Source organism: Scardinius erythrophthalmus, assembly GCF_964197995.2.
Source record: "Scardinius erythrophthalmus genome assembly, chromosome: 18".
NCBI lineage: Eukaryota > Metazoa > Chordata > Actinopteri > Cypriniformes > Leuciscidae > Scardinius > Scardinius erythrophthalmus.
This window is the reverse complement of record NC_138238.1, coordinates 11,520,237-11,540,286: the sequence shown is the minus strand read 5'-3', so window position 1 is coordinate 11,540,286 and position 20,050 is coordinate 11,520,237. Positions and strand designations below refer to the sequence as shown.

Sequence of the window (20,050 nt, the reverse complement as noted above, 5' to 3'; positions counted from 1 at the left end):
TTGTTCTCGCTTATGTTGGATGTGGTTGTGTTTTGTTTTTTTCTGTGTTTCTCCCATGTGTTATGTTTGTGATTAAAGCATGTGTGCTTGTGAATACATTATTAAAAAAAACTGTCATTGAATTGCTATGTTCTGGCTAAAGCTTCTGCCATGATATTACAAAACCTATGTCAGTTTACACAGCATAATAACATAACAAGGGATGTATCAGGCTAAGGTATTTCAGTTCTGTCACTCCACTTTTGTGCTGCGGAAACCATGTGCTTTTTTGTTTAGCCGGAAAAACCAGCTGTTCCACTATTCAGCAGTGGTTACAAAATAGCATATTTGAATGGAAGTAAATGGACGGTCCCTTTGGAAAGTGTTTAAAGCCTGGTTTTAAAGGTGTTTAGGGAAAAGGTAAGACATAGATTTAATATACATTTGCATCAGTCTTGTTGTGACTTAATGTCAGTTTGATTTTTAGAGTTGATTGTGTTGAAATTAAGTCAAATATAGCACAGTTAGTTCAGTTGAGTGAACAGGAAGAATGATCCTGTTAGCTGTTTGCTTTAGTTCAGTAAGTCAGAAAGACAGGCACTACGGCACGGTTTAACAGACAGGGCTTAGTTTAAGCCAGGGCATTTAAATAGTTTTTATAAACGTGCCTTAGAAAAATGAACATTACTGGTGTGCATCTTGAGACAAATCAATGGCACTGACATATGTTAAGATGTGTCAGGGCAAGTTGCTTTTAGTTAAAACTGCTCAAACATGCATTTTAGTCTGAGGCTTAAGCCTTGTCTGTGAAAAAAGTGATTTCAATTACAGCAGATCTTTAATAAAGGTTGTTTTCTCGAAATTAGTTTTTTTTCTCATGAACTGAGCCAGAAGTCTATTCAGTAGCACTTACATACACCAAACTTTCCAGTTGTATTATATTTATATTCTGAAGGATTATACAGAGGAATCTATAACGCGTTATTCCTAATATTATTTGTCTGTTAATGGAGTGATAATGAAATACCCAAAATCCCCATTCAATCTGTAAAAACCTTTAAATCTAATGTCATAAAATTAAACAAGAATTTTGAACTTGACTTTATCCAATGTCCAGATTTCTGTTTTGGAAATTTTTATAAATTAGTGCATATTTAATTGGACAATGCCTCATTTGCATATTAAAACAAAAATCCCCGGTTTCACAGACGAGGCTTAAACCTAATCTTAAAATACATGTCTGAGCTGTTTTACCTGAAAGCAACTTTCACTGACATATCTTAAAATGCCAGTGCCATTGTTCTGTCTCAAGATGTACGCCAGTAATTTTTTTTTTTAAGGCACATGTATAAAATCTACTTAATGTGCTAATTTAACTAAAGCCTAATCCTAATCTAAGCCCCATCTGTGAAATCGGGCTATAGCATTTTAAAAAACTTGTTGTACAAAACAATTATCTTAATGTACTGTGATAAATCACCTTGGGAAATATGGTGATATCTTGTTAAACTCTTTACTCTATTCATAAAGTCATGTTTTTGCAAGTACAGGACTACTGACATCACTACAATGAAAAGACTAAAAAGAAAAAGCACTACCGATTTAGTGAAAGAACTAGACGCCTTTTCTAAAGTTCCAGAGAGCTATGTTGAAAAATCAGCTTTTGGAGGCACAGGTGAATTTTGACATTTGCTGTTTGAATATTACAGTAGTTGTTTCCTGTAATGTTACCTGTTTCTGATTTGGACATCTTGGTTGTCTTCTCCAGTGTCACTGATTGTTTTCATCCTCATGGCACTTCTGGCCATATCAGAGTATTTTGTGTACCAGGACTCATGGATGAAATATGACTACGAAGTAGACACAGATTTTACCAGGTGTGTATTTTTTGCATGTTTACAGTTATATATTTATTGAGAATTTTCTAATACGTATTTAAAGAAATTATAGAACCTGACCTAACTTTGTTTTGTTGTTGTTTTTGATTTTTGGCAGTAAACTGAAGATAAAAATTGACATCACAGTTGCCATGAAATGTGAAAGTAAGTGCATCTGTCATGCACTGGAATTGTTTTTCAAAATGCCCATACTGTATTCATTATTCTGAATCAATCAACGTATCTAAAGTTTTAAAACCATATTCTTGTCTAGAGGTGGGTGCAGATGTGTTGGATATTGCTGGCACTGTCATTGCATCAAAGGAACTTAAATATGATCCTGTAAGTAACTGCAAACCATCCACTGCATTTCAGATTTCATTAACTGTTAATAGCAACTGTTTTGTGATTTTGTTTTTCAGGTTAGCTTCGAGCCCTCTCCAGAGAGACAAATGTGGTATCAGTATGTACAATGTTTGTCACTTATCACTTAAATGCACAGTTGTCCAGACATGTGTGTGCATTATAAGTCTTCATGTCTGATTATTGTATCTAAGGATATTGCAGCAGATTCAAAACAGACTGAGGGAAGAGCGTTCACTTCAAGACGTACTCTTTAAATCAGCGTTGAAAGGATACTTTTCTGACCCAGTTCCAGGGTACTTCTGCTTAATTAATTGCAAAAATATTAAGTCCAATGCTGATGCAATAAAGTACATGCTGATGCAATGAAATGTAATCATATTTTAGGCAAACGACCTTGGTATTATTTAAATCCACATAACAGAAAGACATTACATTCAATTTTATTCAGGATTTCATTAAACATGATGGATCTTAAGCTTTTCCCTTACAAAGAATTCATTAATCATGCACTGTTTCTGTTTTTTTTTTCTTTGCACAGAAATGATTCTGAATCCGAATCCCAGAATGCATGTAGGATACATGGACAAATCTATGTCAGTAAAGTGGCAGGGAACTTCCATATCACATTAGGCAAGTAAGTATACACTTTCAGCAACAGAAATACTTCTGCTTTTAAACATGTCTTCTGCATGAAATTATTTGTTGATTCTGTCCTCAGACCAATTGAAACTATCAAAGGTCATGCCCATTTTTCTTCATTTAAGAAAAACGAAGGTAGGTTTTACTTACAGTTACTAACTCATGAAAATATCTTTGTAATCGTTTTAGAGAAATATTGTGCCATTTTTTTAACAGTCTTTATTTCAATTATGTGGTTGTCAATTTTTAAAGAAATGTCAGTACCTTCAAATTGAAAATTCATGTAATTCTTTAGAGATCCTCTAGATGGAGGGCTCACACTTTGCAATCCCTATATTCATAATTATCTCTCATTTTTCCAGCAGTATATAACTTCTCACATCGAATAGATTATTTGTCTTTTGGAAACGATGTTCCTGGACACATCAATCCCCTTGATGGCACGGAAAAAATTACATTAGAGCGTATGTCTTTTAACTCACAGCACAGCATAGAGTCAGAGTGATGTATGCAAATACATTTAAATGTAGACGTACATAATTAGAGAATGCCTCTTTCTACATGCAGGACAGTACCAGCAGTTGTAAGACTGTTCTTAATCTGTGTTTTCAGAAAAGATGCTGTATCAGTATTTTATCACAATTGTTCCCACCAAGCTGCACACATCAAATGTTTCAGTGGACATGCACCAGTTTTCTGTCACAGAAAGGGTAGGTTATATGTGTGCCCTGTTCATGCATGTGTATCCGTGTGAAAGTGTGTGTTGCTGTTGATCATGTTGCCCTGTCATACAGGAGCGGGTTGTAAGCCACGAGAAAGGCAGCCATGGTGTATCTGGGATCTTTGTTAAGTATAAACTGAGTCCATTAATGGTGAGGGTGAGCGAGGAGCATATGCCTCTCTCTGTGTTTCTTGTGAGATTGTGTGGCATTGTTGGGGGAATCTTTTCAACTTCAGGTAACTTTCACACACTATACAATCTAAATATGAGTCTAAATCAATTACAGTAAATGTTTTTATTGCTTTTTTATTGTAAAGTCGTTTTCAATATTATCCAACATATTATCAAGCTCATGTATTATTAATGTGAGCATGCAAGGACTTTTGTGAACATGAGCAACAGCAGCATGACAAATCATAGCCAAACATTCATAGACTTTTCTTCTTCTTGACACAGACCTGCTTCACAGATTGATTGGGTATTTTGTTGACATTATCTGCTGTCGTTTTAATCTTGGTGCAAATCAGTCCAAGGAGGTGAGCCACTACATTTAGAAGTCACGATGCATGACACTCTCTTGAAAAAGTAGGACAAAGTACAACTGATCTGACTAATTGGGTTCTGTGTTTTTCAAGGTTTTCCCTGATTAGGACAGCCTGGAACATTTACAGAAGCCTTTATCCAAAGCGACATATCGGCCCTGGATGCAGAAACCAACACAGATTATTTTATATAGGCCTCCACCCAAATGCAATTCCATATGTTTATATACTTTTTTCATAATTACATAATCATTCTTTCAATAAGTGGACAAAGACAAGTTAAAATCTCTCATTGTTAATTACTTTTATTGTAATGTTTGTCAGACAATCTACAAATGCCAACTCTGTTACCATGATTTTGTGTTATAAGTAATAAATGAACAGTGGATATTGTATTTTACACATATCAGAATTAAATTATCTCTTAAAGAAGCACCTTGTAGTTTCATGACTTTAAGCATAAGCCTTGTAATGTCAAATTAAACTGTACTGTCCTACCCTGTTAAATATTCCACATCCTGCCAAACAATGTGCTATACACTTTTTCTATGCATTATCATATTTATTATAGGCATAATATTATAAAATATAAACTATAGTTGTATTAAAAAAATACTTTATAAATACCATGAAATTTAACAAACGCTACGCTACATCGACAACAAAAACAAAGTAAACCTAGAAGAGAGAGCCTTTAACCATAGGCTACATGACTTCCGGTCTTTACCGTTTGGTTTAGATTACAATAGAACATACAGCCAGAACGCGTATTTAATTTTTTTGACAGTACGTTTCTCACCAATATAAGTATTTAAACACCCCCTCGAATCAAATAAATTTAAATGAAATGCATGTGGTCTTTCAGAAACTCTTCAGAGAAGTCATTTGGCCGACTTGGCTCCCCCTGTTGGCGGGATTTGATCCTGCGTTCTAGTTGACTGCCCGCTGGCCATCTCGATGTTCGCAATTCTTCGCTATCAGTGCGTTCAGTGGCCATATTGTTGATGTGTCACCTCGGGAGGAGATCATCACTTATACGGACTTGACTCTCACTATTTATCACTGCAGCTGGTGTATGGCATTTTAAATGGATTTAACATAACCGGTAAGTCACATATTTTAAACCAAAATATCCAGATCCCAACTGCAAAAGCGAATGCTGAGTTAATTAGCTTGAAAGCTAAGTCATTGGGTGAACTCAGTGGCAGCTGGCTGATATACTATTGTTATATACTTATAATCTACAAGATTAATAAATACACTCTTGTCATATCATCATAGCAAGCTAAATTTCTTGTTATAATTAAATATAGCGGTTAAAACTCATATGATCAGCCTTTGAATGTTATGAAGGTCTAGGTTAGCACACACACAATTTACAATTACATGTGTATTTTTGTATTGTAGGTGTTTAAATAATTGACCATTATATAATTCGTTACATTAACACCGTGTCTCTTTTGATTCGTGTGGACAAAGCAGCTGTTTTCTGATTAACAAGTAGAATGTGATATATTTGGAAAGGTTAGCCGGTGTGCTAAAGCTAACTGCACCTGTGTAGAAACAGCAGTATCTGTCACTCGCCTCAAAATTAATAACATAATCATCTTTACTGCTTTTATTTACGATTATTCCTCTTTTAATGCTGTTTATAGATAAAATAACTTGTTTGGTGCGAGAAAATGTGTCAATGGTTGGTTTTGTGGGCTGAGCACTGTCCATCCTCCCCTGTAGAATTACAGAAGAAATGCACTAACATGATGATGTGTGAGACTGAAGATAAAGAAACAAAAACATTTCAAACACAGATAAGAAAGTGGAAAAAAGGAAGTTGGTAGGAAATTGCTTAACTTTTCAATGTGAGTCTAAATGTTTTTCTACTGAAAGTTCTGACTAAAAAGTGGATTGAAGTCGTGTAGCATCCATTTAACACCTTTTTTAAAGTATGTTTACTGAGTGTCTTTGAGTTGGAAATATCAAACATTTCAGTTTGGTGCTAGTTGACAGTTAAGAATGTCTTCTTGGAGAGAGGCATGAGAAGCTGGTGACCTTTTAAAGTTAAAGTTGAGTTATTGGCATGTTGCACATCATGTCCTACAACTGACAAAGCTTTTGGGTATATTTTGTGGTAATACATTTTGTAATATGTTACATAGTTTATATTAAACAGTGTTTTCCATCATTTAGCCTACCAATTTTGAAAAACACTGACAGACTATCGAAAAGGTTTTGACGGTTTAAAAATGGGTCTAGCCTATTGCATTTCCCAACTGTAGAAACATTCCCAGAGTTAAAGAAGCTAAGAGAAATTAGAAGTAAAAAATGAGAGAAAACAGTTTTTTAAACGGCCAGTTTTTTTTTTTTTTTTTTTTTTTTTTTTTTTTTTAAGAAATGATAGAGCCATTGTAACCTGCAATACAAGATTAAAAATAAACTTCATGTGGGCTCAAGGTGTTTGGGTTAAGGTCCATTCCTCTCTCTCTCGCACACAAGTTAACTCTCACTGTAAGCTCTCAAAATAGCCCTGTATATTGTAAGACTCATCCTAATATTGTTTGTAACACATTCTTGATTTTCCTGCTGGATGGGTTTCTGACCCAGTTTCACTCATTTAGTGTGAATCACACAAAACCAGTGTCTTTTCCCTCAATGCCAAATATTTTCTTTTGTGCGCTCCAGTGTCATCTATAGGCATTTAGCTGGGAATGCAGGAAGCAACTGAATCCTAATACAATGACGTATCAGGCAAATTGGGCGCGAGAAAGGCGGGGCATCTTAGTTTCACAATACTGGCATTACAAAACTGCCTCTGGGTGGAAGGAGAGCCGTGTCCTTATTTTGAAATGAATGACCACACCTCAATCATTGGAAATGTGTGGGTTTGGCCATACACTATTAATGGCAGTATCATGACAGCAGGTGTGACGACTGTGAGAGTTTTTGCACAAAAGTTGTTGGCTACACAACATCCTAATTTCCTGGTGATAGACGGAAATCTGATAATGTAAAATAGTCATATTGATGTGTCTGCTTTATTTGACCTGGTGATCCCTTGATAAAGATGTTTTATGGTAGTTTCTTATTGTTGATCATAAAAGTTTCACGTACATGTGAGTCACTTGTGTGTGGTTTGTTTTCCAGTGCCATTAGCTGAAGGAGATCATGGAGCCGTTGGATTGTCAGAGCGAACTGACCCCTGCCTGTGAACCCTCACAAAGTTCAGAGGTCAACATGGTTCCGGAAGGGTCAACCTATGTCCTCAGCAATGAGGGTGAACCTGATTTAAAAGAACAGGATGAAGACACTGAGCTGGACAGTCTTGAGCTGGATGGTACTCTTTCAGGTAATGTGGACAGAGAAGGTCACACAGAGGTTCAGCAAGAGGATGGACTTGGAGAACAAGCACCGGGTGACGGGAACACTAGCTGTGACAGTGGAACAGCCTCCATTGATGATGCCAGGACACCACTAGCTGTCCACGACAGTGTTGTAGAATCACTTCCCGCTGTTTTTGATGGAGAACTCGGATGTTCTGGCACTGAGGAACCAGCAGGGGTGGTTCCAGAATCAGAAAGTGTGACTCAGAATGAGGTAGAGGAATCTTCTCCATCTGTTCTGAATGGGACAGATGATTTTTCATCCACAGAGTTTGATGCATTCAATGGGCCGACAGAACTTAACAGAACTCCTTTGACTTCTACACCAGCTGGTCAGGGTGAGGAACTGCCAGATGTTGTTTCAGTACCCCTAAGCTCACAATCAAACTCCAACATGAACCCATATGACACGGACTGCAGCAGGAAGCTGATGTCTGAGATCCAGCGCTCTCTGTCTCAGGAGTCTCTACTGGATGAGCTGGAGGATGAGCTGTTGAACAGTCAGTCAGAGGGTATCCGAAAGGGACATCCTCCCAATGGACTTCAGAAGGACCAGAACTCCATGGCTTTATTTGAGAAGTGTGTACAGTACAAGTACTCCCAACAGGAGAAAGCCATCAAGAGGTAGGCTGTTGATTAATAGCTATGTCAATCAGCTCACTAGAGGTTATAGTCCACTGTTGGTGTTAAGATTTATAGCAGCATGAGATTGTAAATCATTAGTTTATATTGGCTTTCTTACCTGCATGAAAATTACTCTGCCCGCCAAAAGTGTCAGATAATCAAGGGAAGTTAGTTTTATGAAGTTTTATATAGATTTTTATAAAATAGATATATATATATTTTTAAGACACCTGCAGCAATTGTATTTCATATAATAAATATATGTAATAGATTATATATAGACATTATTCATAATTATAATAATCATAATTATAGTAATAATACTTATTATATTTTATAACGATTTTATAGGTGTTTTAAAACTGATGTTATTTGGATATTCGTGCACAAGTTATTAAACAGTAATTAAATGATGTATTTTTTTTATTAAAATTATTTTGAAGTGAATTGCCTACACAGTTCAGTTTTTTCTCTTTGTAAAATATTTTTAATTTTTTTAAATAATAATAATAATAATTTATTTATCATAATTTTTTTTTTTTTTTGGTGTGCTATAACTAGGCCTACTTTTAAACGAATAACCATGAATAACCATATTGAATTATAAAAGTCAGATGTTGTTTCAGTACACGCACTTGTGCGGATGATTCAAAGCAATGATTATTTAGTGAGTCTGTGAGTCTTTTTGACTGATTCATTTTAAGAACTGACTAAGATTCATTTGTTTATAAATCAAACTTCATGACCTGGTTTCACATACAAGGCCTAGATTAAGCCAGGATTAGACCTTTGTTCATTTAGGGCATTTAAGTAGCTTTTATAAATGTGCTTTAAAAAAACAAAACATTACTGGTGTGCATCTTGAGACAAAACAGTGGCACTGTGAGAATGACATATTTTAAGATATGTCGGTGCAAGTTGCTTTCAGGTAAGATAGCTCAAACATGCATTTTAGCCTGGGACTAGGTTTAAGCCTTGTCTGTGTAGCCAGGCATGCTTTTGCATCCAGCCAGTGAAGACCATGCATTAGAATTGTCTTTGTTTTATTTCACGGGTCATTGCCTTTTTAACTCATGACATTTAGTTCACACTGCAGGCTCACAACTATGATATATTTTGTTGTGGTGCTGCTATTGATTATTTTATGTTGTGGTCAACCTGAGCCTTTCCGCTCTAAAATCCCCTCCTGTTCTGCCTTTATTAATTTTTGCAAGGGCATCTGGCTGACTCTCATATTGGAACCAGTCCACAGCTTTGCCCGACCTGCTGTTAATATTGTCTGATCGGTGACGCTCATGGACACCTGTTCCCTCTCACTTGGTCTTTTCTACGTTATGACACATTGGTGCCTGATACTTTATCGAAAACAATTAATTGTTGTTCTTGATATGTTTTAGATCACCAGTTTAGCTGGTAAAAATATGCTTCTCAATGAAATGACAGATGGACACAACAGAAGATGCATTATTTCACGGTACAGCAGCTCCAGTGTATTACAATGTGCTAACATTGGTAGTGACAGCTGGTAACTGTTTTTCAGGTTACTTGATGAGAATAAGAAACATCAGGAGCTGATTCTGGGCATCTGCTCCGAGAAAGACAACATGAGGGATGAGCTGAAGAAGAGGATGGAGACGGAGAAACAGCATCATTGCACCATTAAGCAGGTAATGGCAACCTTATATTGTTTTGTGTGTGTGTCTTTATTTTTTATTTTTTGTGGATAACCTGGCTCTCAGTGTGTCCAACTATTGGAATACAAGGATGAGTTAAAATGTACACAATTCAACTAGAAATGCACCGATTGCAATTTTTTTTTTTTTTTTTGTGAGACCTGCCGATACCGATTTTTGCAGATTCCGATTTTCTTTCAAAGAAATTGACAGCAAAAAAACTAGTTTTCTTCAATGCAAAATTTTATTTTTATAAAAAACAAGTAAAAAGACAGTTATAAAATAAGAACAAATAAACAAATTTCAAACAACAGTACAAATAAATGCAATAGAATAAAGAGAGATGAAATAAACACGGCTTTAAGTTTTTCAGGTGGGTATACACACATACAGTATCTTCAGGTAAGAAATACTACAGAAATTAAGGTAATCAAATGTAAAATAACACTGGATATTTTTCATTGCAAAAATTAAATATAGATTAATTTACAATTAGTTACAAAAGCTATTCAGTCAAGAGCAGAGAGTGATTTTCTCTTTGTCTTTTGTTCTTTTATTAACATGACAGACAGCAGCAGGAACTGTCGCTTTAAAGGTGATGATACACAGGGCAACTTTTTGAGCAATGTTGCTGGGCAATCTTGCTGAGCGATTGTTGCTTGGGCACTTTCCTATTGAAAATGGGCAATACATTTCTATGTGGATAATTTAGTTCGGTCGTGGGCCCTGTGTCTCATCTGGTTGCCTTTTGACGGCAACATTGCTCAAAAGGTTGCCCTGTGTATCATCACCTTAAGAGCTACTGCACGGATCCTGTATACTGTTACACAAAGTTGAATTATCTTTCTCAACTGATTGGGCTTCAAGACTTACTGTGTTTAGCTGAATACTTGCCAAGATGGGCATTTTGACATAATTTTGTATGTATTGGACTGTTTAAATGCAGTAACTAAGCTACTCATTTGGTACATGCAACTCACAAGCTGTTTAAGAGGCGGTTATTGTGCTCCACTTATATAGATCAGTGGTGCACGCTCTTTTGGTGTGAGCGTGAAACCTGCGGGAATTAGTAAAATTATACATAATACAAGCACTATTTTAATGGGAGCGAATGAGAGGAGTGTGTCACTTTGCCGTCGGAGAGAAGAGAGTGAAAGAGAAATAGCAGTTTTCTATTTAAATATGTTTTAAAAATGTAATTTATTTATGTAATGATGGCAAAGCTGAATTTTTTAAGCATCATTACTCGAGTCTTCAGTGTCACATGATCCTCTAGAAATAATGCTTATATGCTGATTTGGTGCTCAAGCAACATTTCTTATTATTATCAATGTTGAAAACACTTGTGTTGCTTAATATTTCAAACTTTTAAACTGTAGTGTATATACATGCACTCATTTTACAATTTCATTTCCTGCTTATCCAGATTTTTAGGTGTGTTGTGCTCAATGGCGTTATTTAAATACATCTTCAGGATCTGGATGGACAACCATGACTGTCCAGTTTGCACTGATTAGAGAACACTTGTTTGCTGAAGAGCTTTCATCTGATAATGGAAAAGCGGGTTTGTCTGAGAGAGACTCCAGGCTAAAAGACATCTGTAGTTCAGTTCAATCTGAAACAGCCCCCTGTCATAGAGGGTAATAACACAAATCAAACAGAGCGGCCTGGAGGGGACAGGTCGAGAAGCCGTAATTAAGTGTTGCAGTAATGACGTGAAACTATTGTGCGTGTTTTGTTGTCATGGTTTCTCCTCATAGGCGCACATACAATCGCTTCCTCTGAATGAAACCTTGCCTGTCTCTTTCCTTTTCATTCAATAGCAGCACTGTGAAAACTTAACATGTGGTTGTCAGAAAGAGAAGCATTTATTTCTCGAAACCCTGAATGGAGCCTTTCAGTGGCTTATTCCAATATTAATTTGAATATATTTCCATAAACAGTCCGGAACTTGACTTTTAAATGAAGAAGCCATGTTACGTTGGTACACTGATGGTCAAAAGATTTTAATAGTTACGATTTTTTATTCTCAATTCAAGGTTAAACCTGTTTGATCAAACATACAGTAATGTTGTGAAATATTATTGCATTTTCAAATAACTGTTTTCTATTCGATTATCTTTTAAAATGTAATTTATTCCTGTGATGGTAAAGCTGAATTTTCAGCAGCCTTTACTCCAATCTTCAGTCACATGATCCTTTAGATCCATGATATGCTAATTTAGTGCTAGATTATTATCAATTGTTATTGGTGCTCAATCATTAATAATAAATCTTATTAGTATCAATGTTGAAAACAGATTTTGCTGCTTAGTATTTCTGTGGAAACATTGATTATTAGAAAGGTTTTTGAGCACCAAATCAGCATATTAGAATGATTTCTGAAGGATAATCTTAATGATTTCAAACTTTTGACCACCAGTGTATATTTGAAGAGTTCAGATGCAAAAGCCTCTAAGTGCCATCTGAAATTTTCTTCTAGAATGATCATTTTTTATCAAGCTCGTATATTTAAGTTCAATAATTTCACTTAAATGGCAATGCAAATTACCTATTAATTGTCATTTAAGTGAAATTACTTAACTTAAATATACAAGCTTTATAAAAATGATAATTCTAGAAGAAAATTTCAGATGGCACTTACTTAGAGGCTTTTGCTTCTGAACTCTTCATTTAGTCATATTGCACTCACTGGCCGTGTAAACTTTGATCTGTCTACTGTCTGTCAGCGCTGCCTCTGTTATTGTTATGAATATGTTTATGGTTACTGCAGTCATGACATTTTAACTGACTGTCTCTCGTTTTACCAGTTTGAAAGCCGGGTGGAGGAACTTATGAAGGAACTAAAAGACTCTAAAGACAAACTGGTTCACCAGGATCAGGCTGCTAAGAATGCCATTCAGCAGATGCAGAGGGAGATTGCCTATAGGCTTGAACAGGTGAGAGGTCATCGCCATGGAGACAGTCCAAACAAAACCGAAGGAGGGTCGTTGTGCGTTTTGTATTGTTTCCATCTAGAGGATGTCATGTGCTCGGTTTCCATTTTTTTTTAATCCCACTCAACCGCAGCTAAATGTGAAGTCCAGCATTCAGATATTGAGAACTAACGTCATAAAAAATTTGCACAAGATATGGAAAGAGAGTTGTGTTTGGTTTGGCAGGACTTTTTCAAACAGCTCCTCGCTCTCATGTAAACTCCTCAGTCAAGTGTGACTCTGAGGGCCTCTCTTTTGCTCTTTCACTGCCTTTGGAAACATCAACTACGATAAATCATAGAAGTTATCATAGTTAGTGTATATTTGGTAGTGGTCGACCGATATTGATTTTTTTTTATGAGTGATGCTGATGCCAATATCTTAGAGAGAAGGTTGGCCAATGTCTGATTATAAATCCGATACTTTTGTAGATAGTAAAAACATGCATTAAAATTTTACATAATATTTACTAAATTGGAAATAAATAGAACTTTAGAAATAGAAATAGAAAATTGTTATAGAACTTGATAAAAATAAATCTGCAAAAATTAACAGATTTTATCCTGTTAAAGTATTTTTCACAAATATGAAACTGTTAAAATTATGAATAAAAAGGAAGTAAACAGTGTAACCAGTGTACTCATTAATCTGGTAAGTCTGTTTACTTTCTTTTACAGCTCTGTCTAATAATTTATTTGAGGAGAATGGGAGATCTGACGCTCGTGCTGACAAAATTAAAGTCTCACATGCTGTCAAAATAAAAGACACATTGGCCAAACAGAAAAACTTCTCGGCCGATGCCGATAATTAAGAATGCCAAATATCGGCTGATATACCGGCCTTGGCTATATATCGGTCAACCACTAATATTTGTGCGGGTAACCAGATTTTTAAGGTTTCAGATCTCACATGATCCATAAACAGTGCGTGTTCATGTGTTTACATGTATGTTTTCTCGTCCAAGGCCAATAAGAAATGTGAGGAGGCACGTCAGGAGAAGGAGACAATGGTGATGAAGTATGTTCGAGGTGAAAAGGAAGCGCTGGACCTGCGGAGGGAGAAGGAACAGCTGGAGAAGAAGCTACGGGAGGCCACAACAGAAGTAGACAAGCAGGCTCGACGGGGAAACACGCTGTCCCAGGAAAAAGGACGCCTGCAGCAGCTCTATGATGCCAAGGTCATACATTAAGAAATAGTTTATTTTGATGCTTGATGTGGTGTGTGAATCTACAGTTTGCATTGATTATGTATATGTTCTTAGGAGTGTTTGTCTTTGATTACGCTTCTGTAGGAGAATGAGGTGACGAGACTTTCCCGTGAACTGGAGAAAGTCAAGGAGGAAATCAATTCTCACGCCATCAAAGTAAAGTGGGCTCAGAACAAACTGAAGAGTGAAACGGATGCTCACAAGGTAAACCAGAGAACATTGTAAAATAAAGACTTAAAGTTAAAGTAAAAATTGCTCTGAAAGTGATTCCAGTGTAACTAATTATAATGTAAACAGAATCGATAGTTATTTAAAGTGTTGATAGTTATGAGATAGTTTTAGATGTAACATTGGCATTTTCTTAGCCAGTTTTGTCTTTTCGGCCAATTGTGTCTTATTTTTGTATTATTTACACACACACACAAACAAACATATAAAATACAATTTTATTTTAAGTTTTAGGATTTTGTTATGTGCTTTAAAAAAAATTCAATTTCTATGTAGCTTGCTTTCTTCTTTTTTTGTTGTTGTTGAAATTTTAGTTCTTCAGCTTACTAAAAAAGTTTAGCTTTTTCATCTAATATTTATATTTTAGCTTTATTTAAAGTGTAAGTTGCAGGTTAACCACCACAGTCAATTAATGTGTAAATTAAAGTGCTCTATATGTATATATTTAATTATTTCTGTCTTAAAATGCGTTAAAATAACATTTATTGGGGTTTCTTCAACGGTAGCGTGTTTTTTCAGTTACTGGGTGATGACGTCACAAGAGGAACTCGCAACCCATTCTCTGCTAGATTCTTACTGTATTTTGGCTATTTGGAGAACGACTGAGGATGTGGGAAACCATCAAATTCTTTATGGACCACAGCCCTACAATTTTTAACTGGTCAGGCGTGAGAGAGGGCAGCCATGGCACTCAAAGAGTTATTAATGCTTGGTGTGAGGAGAATTAGTGGAGGGTTGGCCAAGTGTCCTGGTGAGTAACGTTAGCTACGTTATAGTCTAGCCTGGTGCAAACTTAACCCGGATAATATAACGGAACAAGCAAGTCTTTTCAAAATATTGCCGTCATGTAGAATAGCAAGGAGGGACAACGACTGAACTGAATACATTATTTACTTACAGTAAGTCAGTAAAACATACAACCAACTTTTCTGTAGTTATGTAAGGCATCTATAGCTGCAAGCGTACGGTAACTCTACTAGTGAGTTCCTCATATGACGTCAAGCCCCATCTAGTGGAAGGGAGCGGGAGCGGTTAAAACCACTGCTAAAAGTGCCAACTTTTCATATTATATCAGCATTTTGGTATAAAAAACAATGGTGGGCGGTTCTTATCTTTATGTTTAATAAACACATTGCATTATCTTCGTGAAAAATTTAACCTGCAACTTACACTTTAAATTACCTAAAATTATTTTAATAGTTTTCATTTTAGTTAACATTAGCAGCACTCTATTACTGATTTCACTTTATTGAGATGTCTCTTCAATAACAGGAAACAAAAGACAAATTAAGAGAAACGACTGGCAAGCTGACTCAAGCAAAAGAAGAGACTGAACAGATTCGCAAAAACTGCCAGGACATGATCCGCACGTACCAGGTACTGTTTTCTCATGACATGAGATCAGTGCTGCCCACTAGAGGGCTCCATATACAAACATTTGCCCTGCATGTAGACTGCAAAATCTGTTGTACGTTTTCTATGAGTTAGAGATGTGCATTTCAAGCAGCGCATTCTGCTATAGTTTATTAAAAAATGGTTGCTTTAGTCCTCAGCTCAACATAATTTGTGTGGCTTATCTTCATTTAGGGGGATATAAGCCAATTTGCAATTTTTGTGGCTTGTTACAAACTTCAAACCTCCCTCTCTGACTCCTGCAGGAATCTGAGGAGATTAAGTCAAATGAATTGGATGCAAAACTGCGAGAGACCAAAGGAGAGCTGGAGAAGCAAAAACAAGAGCAGACAGACCATCTAGAGGTGCAGTTTCACTTCATTTACACTCCGATTCCCTTCAGTATAAGTTATTTTAAGAGCACAAGATCCAGAAAGTTTGATTGATATCAGAACAGTATTGCCTACTAGGAACTGTATATTTAATACAAGCAATAATGATATAAATTTCCCAAATCATATTTGAGTAATGTGCTTCACTAGGGCACAGAGGCCTCGTAAATTCTATTTTACAGCTTTTGGGGATGAGTGTTTGTTCATGTTACACCTCATATATATTTTCTTTGGTTTGCTTCTTTTAGCCGTTCTGCCACTGCTTTTCTGAGATGTGCCGCTTGGTCCTTATGGCACTTTTCCACCTGCTTTTAAATGTATTTATGAGTAAATGATCCTCCATTCACCAAGCGTCATTAGTACCCGAGGCCGACAATGAGAGTGTGTGCTCCCTTATCAATGAGTCGCCCCTGTGCAAGAAATAGTGCTGGCATTTGCATTCTCATTAGCATTATTAACAGTGTTGCCTAGCAGGCGTCCTCTGCTGATTGTGATTACAATAATGAACAATGGCTGGATGTTCGAAAGAGGGTTTTCATGGTTATTCTGTTTGATTGGCAGATGCACAAGGCTAAGATTAAGGAGTTGGAGGATCTGAAGAGGACTTTTAAAGAAGGCATGGATGAACTGACCACCTTGCGGACCAAGGTTGGAAACTCATTTCTAAAAATAACTCTATGAAGTGACACTGTTTAAAAGTGCATTCATCTTATGCTTTGGCACTCTCTCTGGCCCTCAGGTTAAGTGTCTGGAGGATGAACGGCCCCGCTGGGAAGACGAACTCTGCAAATACAGAGAGATCATTAACAGACAAAAGGCTGAGATCCAGAACCAGAGGGAAAAACTCTCTGCCATCACTAGACTAGAGGAGCAGCACCAGAGGTCTGAACACTCGTGCCTATAGCCTCCTACCACTATGTATTATTTATTCAACTACAAGCTCATCGAGCCTAAACTTTGTCTGCACTGCACTGCACCCAATTCCAATTTGCTTTTCAGATCTGATATTCAGGACTAACACTAATTTTTTAGGTCATGAAATTGGATCCATTTGTCGAGGCTAGAGTTGTCACAATACCAGTTATGTTTTACAATTCCTGATACCAGTTTCAATGCAAAGCAAGCATAATTTGCTATTGAAACAATCATTATAACTATTTTAAAAATGTAGTATTAATGCAAATTAAATTAACAAATTGATCTGCATATCAATGAACACTTTTTACAGCATTTATTAACCTAGGCTATTGTTTATTTATAAATGTAGTATATTTATACTACATTAATAAATGTACTACTAAATATACTAGTTCATTGGTAATAATTCATGTTTGTTCATGTAAATAAATAAAATTAATTATATATATTAAAAAAAACGATAAATAAAATAAAAAAATTAACATATAAATGATATATAATCTAATATATAAATATATCTATCTATATATATATATATATATATATCTATATATATATATATATATATATATATATATATATATATATATATATATATATATATATATATATATATATATATATATAATTAATTAGGTAATTACTTGCTTGTTGAAATTATCATTAAGGTTAATAAATGTTAATTGAGGTATTGTCCTTTGTGAATTTATTATACTAAATAAATAAAGAATTCAAATCATGTTATAAAGCCTTTGTGTTTAAAAAAAAAAGGAAAATCATTAATAAAATGAAGAATAAATACAACATTGTTAATTATTTTTTCCTTTTTATTCATAACAAAAAAACATTGTTAATGAAAACTATTAAAAATTATTTTTGTTAATTGAAATAAAGCTGATATGAAATAAAGTAAAAATGTTAGATAAAGACTTTAGAAAATGCAAAGATTACAAATGTTGCCTTGGGAACTGAAATAAAATATATATTTTTAAATTACTTTTAAAAATTAAAATAAATTAAATGAAAAAAATAGAAATATATAAAACTAACAAGACAAAAGCATGCAAAAAATACTAAAACAGAAATGAAAAAGAAAACTGAAAATATAAAATTCAATACACCATAACAATGGACTGTACTCCCTTTCCTCAGCTTTGTTTTTGTTCACGTCGATATAAATATGCATTCTACTCTCATTAAGGTCTATTATAGTTCTGGCAACACTACAGACTTTTATTCTTATTTGCATGTTTGAATAGCATTTGCATCCGACCCTCAGATCCTTAGACTGTTAATTTTGCCGTGCTTCTGTTGAACATGCAGCATCAGTGCAGCGTCCTGACCTTGAGTGATCTCCCAGCAGTTGGTGGCCCCTGCTGATGCAGGAACTGCAGGTGGATGTGAATCCACAGTAGCGTGATCACACGGGCCCCTGCAGAACTGACAGAATAATTCATACCTCTGTGGCCGCCTCACAGGGCCTGCTCTGATTTCACTTCTTGTGGGCACAAACGTGTCAGTCAGCTGTTTTAGCTTATTCTTATTTTGAGGGTATTTCAGATGAGTTATCTGTATTCCCAAGAATGATAGACCCTTCAGTCGGGTACTTTTATAGCCTATGCAGTCATTTGGTCCAATGGGAATGCTGGTACACCTTTATGCTGAAACTAGACATGGGTGGAAAACGCTTAAATAGCACGAGCTACACACGTGTTGGTCCCCGTGTCTGATGTGTGCGTGTCTTTCTCAGGGATGATCAGGAAATTGCATCTTTGCGGGAGGAGGTGGAGAATCTGAACTCTCAGATAACTGACCTACAGAGGGACATTGAAGGCAGCAGGACGAGAGAGGCAGAGCTACTGGGCTTCACTGAGAAATTGACCAGTAAAAATGCTCAGCTCCAGTCTGAGAACAACAGCTTACAGGCCCAGCTGGACAGATTGAACAACAGCTCCAGAGAGCTGCACAGCAAACTAGAGGAGACCGAGAGATCCCTCTCTGAAATGGTAAGACGACTGCATGTATATCAGTGTTGGGGAGATTTCTTAGAAACCATATAATGCCAAGTAACAAGCTACTTGTAATTAAAAGTAGTTAAATGACAGTAAACTCACCCTCAAAGTAGTTGACTACAGTACAAGGCACTATTTAAAAAATCATTAAAGATCTTAAAGGTGCAGTAAGCGATTTCTGAGAAACGCTGTTGAAAGTGAATCGGACTGATCACCACAACACACTTGTAGCCAATCAGCAGTAGGGGGGCGTGTCAACTCATGATTTGAAGAAAGAATGTAGAAAGAGAGATGCCTGGGAGACATTACAAAAGAGAAAAGGTGCTGGAGAGACCTAGACTCAGAGGTTGCGTTGTTTCTGCTGCATACGTGAGAAACATTGGTTTTGATTTGTTTCACAGAACCAAGATATGCGATTGTAATATTAGCTATAGTAACAGGACCGTTTGGAGTGTAATTGTTTTGTCTGGAGCTGGTGTGGTGCTGGTGACCATATCTTGTATATCTTGTGTATTGTGTTCATTTTTTGTTCTTCATTGTCGTTCTTTCGCCATCTTCACTTTATTTTTCACGAAGCATTGTTTTGCTTCGCTTCAGCTTTGATAAAGAGACATCCACTCTTGCATTGCGTGTTTGTGCATTTTGGGGGGAAGAGCAGTGAAGGGAGGGGTGTGGTTTTTTTTTTTTTTGGGTTGATTTCAAATTTCAACAGTGTTTCTCAGAAATCGCTTACTGCAGCTTTAATTGAGGTAAAGCATAAACCTTGAGCATAAAACTTGAACACAATTTTTAAACTAAATGCAATATATTATAATCATGCAAATTTTTATATCTGAAGTGAAAACATTTCTAAACAACATTTAATTAAATACTAATTAGCTACACAAAAGGTGCTGTAAAAGGCTGCACAGGAACACTACTGAGTGATGAAACTAATTAAAGGATAATGATCTCGTATATTAAAATTAACCATTCCAATAAAACAAATCAGATTTCTCAACACTAGCAACTACGCTGCTTGCTTGTTGGAATAAATAGCTTGTTTGTTTGTTTGTTACTGGAAAACCTTAACTATTATTGAAAATAGCCAGGATATTGTCACATTACTGCTACTTTTGGTTACATCCC

The 20,050-nt window shown here is 35.9% G+C and overlaps 2 protein-coding genes across 3 annotated transcripts in view; both read left to right on the top strand.

Annotated features, from left to right (window-relative positions):
- The first annotated feature begins 299 nt into the window (after positions 1-299).
- LOC308706720 (endoplasmic reticulum-Golgi intermediate compartment protein 2) lies at positions 300-4,550 on the top strand. Its single transcript, XM_081392534.1, has 14 exons — positions 300-399; positions 1,530-1,654; positions 1,748-1,856; positions 1,975-2,021; positions 2,131-2,198; positions 2,279-2,319; positions 2,414-2,515; positions 2,761-2,856; positions 2,941-2,996; positions 3,224-3,325; positions 3,474-3,571; positions 3,656-3,818; positions 4,039-4,118; positions 4,218-4,550. The coding sequence occupies exons 2-14, from the start codon at positions 1,549-1,551 to the stop codon at positions 4,230-4,232; spliced, it is 1,083 nt and encodes a 360-aa protein (XP_081248660.1). The 5' UTR covers positions 300-399; positions 1,530-1,548; the 3' UTR covers positions 4,233-4,550.
- Positions 4,551-5,085: 535 nt separating this feature from the next.
- The window catches only part of ccdc186 (coiled-coil domain-containing protein 186), a 28,189-nt gene continuing 13,224 nt past the window's right edge, over positions 5,086-20,050 (top strand). For both annotated transcript variants that reach the window (XM_081392208.1, XM_081392207.1), the window contains exons 1-11: positions 5,086-5,229; positions 7,266-8,125; positions 9,666-9,792; positions 12,609-12,737; positions 13,738-13,950; positions 14,065-14,184; positions 15,481-15,585; positions 15,867-15,965; positions 16,554-16,640; positions 16,732-16,874; positions 18,661-18,916. In XM_081392208.1, coding sequence (XP_081248334.1) covers positions 7,287-8,125; positions 9,666-9,792; positions 12,609-12,737; positions 13,738-13,950; positions 14,065-14,184; positions 15,481-15,585; positions 15,867-15,965; positions 16,554-16,640; positions 16,732-16,874; positions 18,661-18,916 — 2,118 coding nt within the window. In that variant the 5' untranslated portion in view covers positions 5,086-5,229; positions 7,266-7,286. The remainder of the gene's footprint in view (positions 5,230-7,265; positions 8,126-9,665; positions 9,793-12,608; positions 12,738-13,737; positions 13,951-14,064; positions 14,185-15,480; positions 15,586-15,866; positions 15,966-16,553; positions 16,641-16,731; positions 16,875-18,660; positions 18,917-20,050) is intronic.